Genomic DNA, 10,620 nt, shown 5'->3' with positions numbered 1-10,620 from the left:
ATGATGACAATGGAGGAGGTGGAACGAAGGAAGGACGACGGCGGCGACGGCGGCCACGACGACGGAGGCGACAGAGGCGATGAGAGAGTGAGAGGAGGAGTATGGAGGAGGAGGGGGAGGAGGAGGGAGGGACCTTGGGGGAAGGAGGATGGCAACGACGAAGGAGGACGGCGGCGACGGAGGAGGACGGCGGTGACGGCGACGGAGGCGACAGAGGCGATGAGAGTGTGAGTGGGAGAGTGAGAGGACGCGCGCGGGCCGGTTTGGATAAGGTCCCATAGTGGTACCGCTTGTCTATAAAAGGCGCAACTGCTAAAATCTGCAGTAGTAGCGCTTTCTAAGAATGTGCGCTACTAGTATCCCAAGCATACGTGGGACGGTCTGTCAGTTTTAGTAGTAGCGCATTTTACATACCCAACGCTACTGCTATGCTCATATTAGCAACGTTTTTGCTTACCCAGCGCTATTGCTACTTAGCAGCAGCGCTTGCTTATTAAAAGCGCTACTACTAAGCTCATGTGTATACGCATTTCCCTAGTAGTAATAGTTTCCACATCTTTCCTAGTAGTTTTGTTGAAGCCTGTTAGCTATTTACACAACCATATGGATCATCGTGTCATTTTTACCTTTGCATTCTTTATTGGTTTATGTAATGCTGGCCGGTTGATGGCGTCCTTAATTCAAAGTCGGGCTCTTCTTGATATTTTGCTCTAAAAACATAATTATTCATTTGATTGTAGTCCCTGACAAGCTTTTATACCTTTTTCCGCTTTCGAGAAGTGATTAGAGCATGTTCTCTGCGTTATTGCAATGTACACAACCACCTTTATTAAAGTTGATGCAAGACAATAAGGCCAAACTCGTACTTTTCTGTGCTAATAATGCATAACGGAAAGAAGTAAAAAAACATTAACCCCAACTCATATTTCATGTCATCCCTGTGATCATACGTGCACACGCAAGACAATTTGACAAATGGACTAAAGAGAGATGGATTAAAAATACATTGCTAGTTAATTGTTATTTTCACCTCATTGTGGTACATGGATGTTGGTTCATGTTTGCTCGGTTATCCGGGTCATAGTGAAACCGGACATTGGGGTTGCACGAGAAAAAACCTATCATCCTCTTTGTTACATAGCAATTTTAAAAAATATTCTTGTATACACGTATAAAATTTGTAGCTTTTGAAGCTACAAGAACTTTGCTTTGCTGCTGGCAAGATCTATTTGTCCCGCACTTCTTTCGATTTTGCCGATAGGAAAATGTAGAGCCCAGCAATCACCACTGTTGTGCCGAACAAACTGCACATGTAGAAGAAAAAGGAACAGTTCAACTCACTTTTTGCCAACTATAGTAATTATAAAGAAGTAAAACCTTTTACTTGAATCAGAAAGATGGCACAGGGAGAAGAGGGAAAAGAAGCGAGAAGGGACAAACCTTCCTGTTGTAATCTCGTCGCCTATAAAGATGGAGTCCAACAAAACAGTGAATACCACTGACAATGGGCTGAACATTGGAGGATATGCTGGGCCTCGCTTGGCCACAACCCATGAGTTCAGGCTATACTTCCCCGCCGTTGCAAGTGCCCCCTACATAAAATAATTTTCATGTAAATTTCCTAGTGAATAATTTTCCATCCAGGTTTTTCATTTACCAGTGATTTTGTTAATTTTGGCAGACAAGTTTCAAAGAGATTTTGTGCTGCTTAGCTTCAAATATGTCTCAGATTGTAATATGTTTTTTATGTGTGTTTGCTAGACCCATTGACTCACAGAGTAGAAGATGGTCAGAAGGTTGAGATCCCATCCTAGCTTCCATGCGCTCTTGTCCCTACTCAATATTATTCCAACTAGTGCTGTTTGAAATCCTCCAACCAAACATGTCACCATGGACGACCAATATTTGTAAGGATACACCTTCATAACCTTTGACTGCATGAAAATAATGAAATTATTTCAAGCTATAATTTCAACAAACAAAAACAATATATGAAGATAGAAAATGAATGTTCTAATTGTCCCAATCATGTGCCGAACTTCTCCTTGCATGCAACAAGATCATCGTCAACTCATTCATGACATGATTATAAAAGCATTTCTAGTTATATACATGAATTTTTTTTGGATTTATTAGATGCACACTGATTACTCAATCAATTAAAATCATGGTCAATGATGAACATATCTAGAACCAAAGTTCAGGCTGTGTATACTTCAAAGGTTGTAATTTTGGTACTGGTACGGTGGTAACTTGATAATTAATGGATGTTAAGTAGGGAAAAAGATATCATCGGAACATACCCACATATGATCTAGTTTTTAAGCTCTTATCAATACAAATTAAGCTGACAATGAAGATGGATCTCAATTTTTTAGCACGTTTAGGGAGATAAAATAGTTTGAAGATTAAATGTACCAACAATTATGATGATGCCATCACTTCATCCTCTTAATGCATGCATGCAAGTAGATCTCTCCCATACTATCTTTCCTCTCTCATCATGTCTACCTAGTCCAATTCTAAATAATTTAACCGAATTAACAAAAAAAAGAGGGATAGCAGCAACAAGTCATTGCATACTCAGTCACCTGAATCAGGTACCAGCAAGCAAGTGTGATGCTGCTGCCTACCAAGAATATTGTTCCTCTTAGATGATTGCCTGCAACCTCTGTCGTGTTTTGCCCCATGTGGTGCAGAACAGGTTTCCACAGATGCAGTGTCTTGCCCTTGTAAAGGCTAATGAGCATTGTACCTCCAACCGACAGCACAACGCCTACGACCTTTAGTGATCCAGCTATGCTCCAGATTTGCAATGTCTCCATTCTAATATGTGCAGGCATATCACATCGTGTTTCGGAAAATAAGATAGAATAGTGGTTATTGATTATCAAGAAGTTTATTTTGGGTCTGGCAAATCAAGACCGATGTTTATTGTGAATGAATACATGAATAATGAAATAAATTTGGTACCTGAAGACGAGCGAGAGAATGAACGTGACCAACGGAATTATGTTCAAAAAGATGACGGCATAAGCTGGCGTTGTATCACGGAGACCATAGTAGTATAGGCTCATTGGCACCGCATACCTACATACATGACGTGTAGTACATGTAATCAAATATTTTGTTCACATAATTCACCCTCTAATCAGGTATGCATTAGATTGAAAGTGGCTACTTTTATCTCAATTTTCCTTCATGGGGTACTTAATTTTCTCTCTAATCGAAGCTCTTTGCAGCCAACCACTATGTATACATACACATAGTTGACCTACAGAACCAAGTGTACCCTATATTACTAAGCATCTAACTGAAGTTTACTCATAAGATACTCTTTTGAGATTTTTAACATGCATGTCTTTAAGAGTAGACCTTGCTAGATACCAATTGTATCCCGTTACTAATCATTATAATATGTCGGTTTTAACGTATCACGAGTTCATTTGCTGGTCAAGCATCTAACCGAAGTTTACTCATGAGATACTCTTTAGGAGATTTTTAACATGCATGGCTTTAAGAGTAGACCTAGCTAGAGAACAATTGTACCACGTAATAATGACTATGATATGGTGGCTTTGACTTATCACGAGTTCATTTGCTAGTCAAGCATCTAACAGAAGTTTGCTCATGAGATACTCTTAAGATGTTTTTAACATGCGTGGCTTTAGGAGTCGACCTAGCTAGAGAAAAATTGTACCCCATTACTAATCACTATAATATGGCGGCTTTGACTTGATATCATTTGCTGGTGAAGCATCTAACTAGAGTTTGCTCAAGAGATACTCCTTAGGAGATTTTTTTTAAACCTGCAAGGCTTTAAGAGTTCGAGAGGAAGTACAAAAGTAGGGAACACACACATTGGAGCCCACGTCTCCCGTTGCTATATTGACTTGATAGATAACGACATCATTATAATTTATATTTCCACTACAGCGCGACGCATGGGGAACGATTCGCCCTACAAAATTACCGCATAATTTAAAAGTTGCATTATTGGTACCGATTAAAAAAAGAAAACTTGACGATGTCTCGCAGTTTTATGTAGTACCACTGCAGTCAAAAAGCCGAAGCCTATAACCTGCGGATTGAAATAATAGGTTTGTGCTTCACTTGTGCCAGAAGTAGAGTGCCTAACACAAGTGTGCTCAAATTAATAGTATAGTAACTGCATGCTGCGGAGATAACACACTTTCGACAACATCGTTATATAGTAGTTTATAATGTTACAATTGTATCTTAGCATGTAGTTGAAAGGCCCAATCCTATATCCTGCGGATAGAAACAATAGGGTTGTGATTCACTTGTGCACACAAGTGGAGTCCCCAAGACAAGTGTCGTCTCAAATACTTGTTTAATTAACTGCATATGTTGGGGAGGAGCTAACAAACTTTTAAATAATCGAGAATGTGGGATAAGCTAGTACACTATGCATATATAAAAGGACATCGAGAGATCGACCAGCTGCATGGGTAGTGCGATGTGCTGGCTTCACTGAGATCCACGTTGTCTGCCACTGAAATTAAGTATATCACTGAACCTGAAGCTGGGACGTAGTGGCTCGTTTGGAGTTTTGGACGTGGCCTAGACCAGGACCTAGGCGGTATCACACACTAAACTAATAGCCTGCATTTAGTTAAGGGGGTCATCCAGACCGAGTCTCCAGTGGCACCACCGGGCGGGTCTTGCTACGTCCGCCCCTGGCTAAGGCGTGCATGCATAGATCGAGCCAGTACGTACCAGAACAACGTAACGAAAAACAGTTCATGGCAACTATTTGCGCGTCGACAGCATGCAGGTGCAATGTATGTACTGACTGCATACCCGATGAAGGCGTTGAGGAAGATCCATCCCGCGGCGTGCCAACCCATCTCCCTCCACTTCCCCCTGCATGCACGCACACAAACGGAATCCACAGCCAGATTAGCTAGTTATATAAAATCCATGAGGGATCAGGACTCCGTCAATGATGAATTGGAAGATACGTATTTTTTTGCAAGAGAAGACACTCAATAACACTTACATCCAATAATTACGAAAGACACTCAAAGAAAATAGTAGCGGGTACAACAGAAAGATAACAAGACATAAAATAAACAGTAAAAATAAAATTACATTGAAAACTATACTTGCCATCTACTTCCTGCTATTATACGCTGTCTGCCAAATTTTGAAAATTGCACTGTACGGATAGTAAAGGAAATGAACATTTACATGCAGCATCACCATACTAGACTTTGAATATCGCAATAACGACTCGTGGCTAGAAAAAGGATATAGTAACCACTAAAGGAATATCGGTTGGAGATCACCTCACACAACATGGCTTGCAATCTTTCACCACTAGTCTATAGGGTTGGAGAAACTAGACCGTACCGCACGGCACATCGAAAGAAGAGGTCAAAGTAGCCACACCAAGAACTAGTCAATTGTTTCTTTTAGTTGAAACAACAACTGCCAAGATTCAACAATATCCAACAGGCTTTGGTAACACCTACCCTCACATGCTCTTCGTTGACGTTGGACCAGACGTTGTCTAGGCAGAGAGAGGTCGAATCATTAATTCTACAGTTACGGGCTGCACCCTACGGGCATACGTGTCTCAATTTTAACAATAATGCTAAACATGCAAAGAGTTACACGCAATTACACACTAACTAGAATTTTTTTCATCTACTAACCAATCACAAACTTGCCCCCACCTGATTTTCAGGGGGGGTGGGCCGCCTCCACATCTATTGACCAATCAAATTAACTCTCTTTGTAAAACCTTGTAACTCGTTTGTACGTGTAGCATTACTCCAATTTTAATCCCGCTCCACCCCTGATTTTCAACTGTGGGGCCTAGTGCTCTCTAGTCAATAAATGTCACGCCATCCCGTGAGTGTAGTAAAGCTTAGGTCGGATAGACCTTAATCCGATGTGTCATCACCACCATGACCTCGCCGATGCCGCCAAGGAACTAACAACGCTGCTATACACACGACGACTGTGCGGCCGATTCCTGCACGATTCTTACGTGGCAGCGCTAAAAGTGAGCGTGCACGCAAGAGCGATGTTGGGGAGAAGGTAGGAGAGACAGGATTTTCAGCACCCGGGGTGCCCCTACACCCTCTATAAACAGTAAATTAAAAAAATCTGAAACTTCGGGACATCGAACATGATCAAACTTTTATGATCTTACAAAGTTTTAGCTAAAAATAACATTCAAAGAGCCCTAAAAAAACTTAATAATTGTTCAAAGTTTATGTCCATTTTTGAGCAGTGATTTTTTTTGTGAGGGCTCCATGAAGGTTATTTGTTGTTGAAACTTTGCAAGAACATCAAATCTTTGATCTCCGAAAGTTTCAGGATTTTTTTTATGAATTTACTGTTCATGAGGGTGTAGGGGCACCCGAGAGCTGTTACGCGTTTCTCGGAGAAGGTGTCATTCGCAGGTTGTGCGTAGACTGTCGTCCGTGGAGCAATTTCCAGGAACTAAATCTGAGCGAAATAAGTACCCACTAGAATCGAAGAGAAACGGACATGTGGTCTTGCCACCAACATGGCCGCCGGACAGGAGAGACGAGGGGCAAAGAGACGACGGTGTGGAGGAGAGGACCTTAGGTGGCAGAAGGGTGTTGCGAGCGAGGAGAACCGGTGTGCGAGAGGACAATTTCAAAGAGCCCGGGTGGCAGTTTTTAAAGTTAGAATAACTGAAGTAAGTGTAATTAATTGACGGTAAATAGATAGATAAGCATGCTGCACACACACGTACTTTTCGAAGATAAGCGCCAATGGGAGGATGAAGGCGGCGCCCAAGAGGCTGCGGTAGGCGAGGAGGGCGAAGATGAACATGCCGCCGCCGATGGACACCTTGGAGAGCAGGATCATCCCCGTGATGAAGAGCTGCACCAGCACCATGGACGCCGGCGCCTTCCACTCCCACCCCGCCGCCTTCTTCGTCTCTGCCGCCTTGGGCTCCGCCTTGATGTCCACCTTGATGTCCGCCTTGATGTCCATCAGTCACCGGCGATCGTTGCAGGCTTTGCAGCCGGCTCGATTGATCGATCTCCGGCTGTATATCTATGGACTACAGGTGGTGGACAGGGCGCCTATCCTACCTTGCTTGTTAGCAGCTAGCTAGCTTGGAATGAGGCTGAAACTTGAGGCTGCGTACGCACGTAGATATAGGAGAGGGCTCGTGCAATTCGATGCTCCCCTGCCCCTGCCTCGGCTACATACGTCAGTATGGATGTGAGAGAATTTGGCCCTGCATGTGAATTGTGGTTTTCCTCCTCATAAACGCATCGTACGAGCCGATCTGCTGTGACAGCCTCACGATCGACACACAAAATGCTTGCATGGGTCATGCACACGTACACCCGGCCGGTGCCCTGCACTGGACCGAAAGTACGTTACGTAGTACGTACATAAGTGATCTAAATGCTTTTATATTTCTTTACGGAGGAAGTACATAAGTGGTAGACGAGTTATGTTTGATATGATCCCAAACGATCGAACCCCGTGTACGCCGCATGCAAGGCAATTTGTCAAATGGTATGGGGAGAGATGGATAAAAAAATGCATTGCCAAGTAAGTGATGTTGTCATCTCTTTGTGGCTTACATGGATGTTCGGACCGACCGTTGGGTTCCTAGAAGGAAAACCTTGTGATATTTTCCATCTAATGTATTATGATCTTCATGTATACAAGTACAAATTTTGTCCTTTCTGTAGCTATATAAAAGAACTCTGCCTGCCACCGATGAGATCTATTTGTCACGTACTTCTTTTGATTTTGCACATAGGAAAGTGTAAAGCCCGACAAGCACCATTGTTGTACCGAGCAGGCTGCAAATATAGAATAAAGAAGAACAATTTCATTTATTTTCTATTCAACAATACCAGTTATAGAAAATATCAATTTTACCATAATCAAAAAGACTGGAAGAAGAAGCGAAAGGACGGACCTTCCGACTGTAATTTCATTGCCTATGATGATGGAGTCCAGCAAAATTGTGAATACCACACACAGTGGGTTGAACATCGGAGGATATGTTGGGCCTCGCTTGGCAACAACCCATGAGTTCAGGCAATATTTCCCTGCTGTTGCAAGTGCCCCCTACACCAAATGATTTCATGTTTATTTCCTAGTGAATACTCATACATCCAAAAAAAATTCAATTACCAACTGAATAATTTGAATCCTCAAAGAATAATTCCAAAGAAATTCTCAGTTGCCTACCTTCAAATGTATCTCATGTTTTCGCAGAAGAAACATGTATCTTATGTTGTAGTCTATTTTTACATTGATATTTTGTGAGATCAACCGACTCACCGAGTACAAGATAGTCACAAGGTCGAGATTCCATCCTAGCTTCCATGCGTTCTTGTCTGTATTCAATATTATTCCAACTAGTGCTGTTTGGAATCCTCCAACGAAGCATGTCACCATGGATGACCAATACTTGTATGGATACACCTTGAGAACCTTTGACTACAATAACATGTTATTATTGCTATACGCTCTAGTTTCTACTAACAGAAATAACCAAAACTTAAAAAAAACATTCTAGTTATGGCTCTATGGTGGACAACCCAGTCACGTGTCGAAGTTCTTGCATGCAACAAGACTATCATGAACTCAATCATGACATGCAATTAAAAGCATTACTATTTACACATAGGGAAACAATGGTTGCTAGTTGCACACATGGAACAACAAACAAAATGAGATCAACGAATTAAAAGCTGGTTTTGGTAATAAAAATGGGTTCCTGCTTAACCATCTCCTCAGCTCAGAAATCCATTTTCACCGTTAACCCAAGTACCTCAAACTAGACTGGAATTGGGTATTATTTCAGCAAACTATTTTACACTCGTTTATTACCACGTGGTAAGTTATCATCCTATTTTATAACATGTTACCACGCCATCTAGTAAGTACAATGTTAGCATGTTGGTCAAAGTTACCAAATAGCTAGTCTAGTAAGTGCATCCTCACTCTTCTCATTATGGTAAATATTACAAACCAGTGTGATAATTACATCACCACCATGTTAGTGACAAACACTAACACTGATCATGATTATTAATACATCAACTGGTAAGTTTTCACCAAACATCATAGTAAATAGAGGGAGTACATCATTATCATGATAATTACTCCCTCTGTAAAGAAATATAAGAGCGTTTAGATCACTAGTGATCTAAACACTCTTGTTTTTCTTTACAAAGGGAGTATATCACTACTATGGTGGTAAGTAAGAGTACCGAAACATAGTCGTGAGTAACTATCATCACACCATATGGCAGTAATAATGTGTTTACTGCATCAACATTATTGTAGCATTGTTTATTTATAAATTAGTACTATAAATACAGTGCAAACTTCTAGGGGCACTAACTAGTGGTGTCCATGATATATCACCTCTTTGTAAATACGAGATTACACACGTGCAAAAAGTGATGAATACTCTTTGGGTGACGCATCTAGAACAAAAAATGATGACATTATCCTCTCAAACTAACCAAGTAAAGTGAAAGGTGGCAGTGTTGGTACTAATATGATGATTACTTACAAGATATTGTATGGGAAGTTTGAATGCAAAATATATCGTCAGAATGCCCATTCAAGATCTAGTTTTCATCAAAGCAAACACTAGTAGAAAAGGGGGCATCAGTCTCCCGGTTCAAAAACCGGGACTAAAGGTCGCGGCCACGTGGAGCTCCACCTTTAGTCCCGGTTGGTAACACCAACCGGAACTAAACGAAATTTTATGATTATTTTTTTTAATTTTTTTTAATTTTTTTAATTTTTTTAATTTTTTTAATTTTTATAATTTTTTTTATTTTTTTTATTTTCAAATTTCTGAATTATTTTAACCTCTAATCTCTAATCACCACCCCTCATCACTGCTCAATTTATCCTTTAATCTCTAATCATCCAACTTCCCGAACGGTCACCCATCCTCCCACTCTCCCAGCCTGAGCACGCTTAACTTCCGAGTTCTATTCTCCCTCGTTTCCAAGTCTGCACTTGTTGTTTTCCTGACAATAGTAAGATGTCAATCCTATTAACCCTCAGGAATTTTGCGTGAGCATGAAGTGACACATTTCATTGTTTGAGTTTGAAACTATTGTTTTAAAAAACAATAATTATTTAGTAACACTAATATTTCTTGAATAATTAGTTTGACCATTGTTTGACCATTGTTTGACCACAGTTTGACCACCATTTGACCAGATTTAACAAAAATTCAAATAACTGAAATAATTATTTAGTAACACTAATATTCTAGAATAATTAGTTTGACCATTATTTGACCATTCTTTGACCATAGTTTGAAAAAATTTCGATTTTTTCCACTCTAGATCTTAAAAGCCCCGTAACTTTTTTTCTGTTAGGTTTTTGAGGATTTAGAAAATGTTTAACGGGGTTCTCCCCGTTAAATTTGGATGTAACTTTTCGAGTAGATGATTTTTCATATAAAAAACTTTTTCATCCGAGTCAGTATGCAAAAGTTATGCCCATTTTACTAAATTCTAGAGAGATTTTGCAAATAAAGTCAAAATTCACATTTGCAAATTTTCCCAACAACTAGACCACATATCACATGGGAAACTTATTTTTTTTTTG

General features: G+C 40.5%; 2 protein-coding genes across 2 annotated transcripts in view; both read right to left on the bottom strand.

Annotated features, from left to right (window-relative positions):
• Window positions 1-1,225: 1,225 nt before the first annotated feature.
• LOC119336991 (WAT1-related protein At5g64700-like) lies at window positions 1,226-7,002 on the bottom strand. Its single transcript, XM_037609085.1, has 7 exons — window positions 6,758-7,002; window positions 4,825-4,887; window positions 2,974-3,090; window positions 2,592-2,826; window positions 1,776-1,934; window positions 1,441-1,592; window positions 1,226-1,304 (listed from the first exon to the last, which is right to left on the bottom strand). Exons 1-7 carry the CDS (start codon window positions 7,000-7,002, stop codon window positions 1,226-1,228), a joined length of 1,050 nt encoding a protein of 349 aa, XP_037464982.1.
• A 613-nt stretch (window positions 7,003-7,615) lies between these two features.
• The window catches only part of LOC119340229 (WAT1-related protein At5g64700-like), a 6,297-nt gene continuing 3,292 nt past the window's right edge, over window positions 7,616-10,620 (bottom strand). Inside the window, exons 5-7 of the mRNA XM_037612127.1 lie at window positions 8,320-8,478; window positions 7,952-8,103; window positions 7,616-7,832 (exon numbers count right to left, since the gene is read on the bottom strand). Coding sequence (XP_037468024.1) covers window positions 7,754-7,832; window positions 7,952-8,103; window positions 8,320-8,478 — 390 coding nt within the window. The 3' untranslated portion in view covers window positions 7,616-7,753. The remainder of the gene's footprint in view (window positions 7,833-7,951; window positions 8,104-8,319; window positions 8,479-10,620) is intronic.

The sequence above is a fragment of the Triticum dicoccoides genome, chromosome 7B (genome assembly GCF_002162155.2).
Source record: "Triticum dicoccoides isolate Atlit2015 ecotype Zavitan chromosome 7B, WEW_v2.0, whole genome shotgun sequence".
Lineage (NCBI taxonomy): Eukaryota > Viridiplantae > Streptophyta > Magnoliopsida > Poales > Poaceae > Triticum > Triticum dicoccoides.
This window is presented reverse-complemented; position numbering and strand designations above follow the sequence as displayed.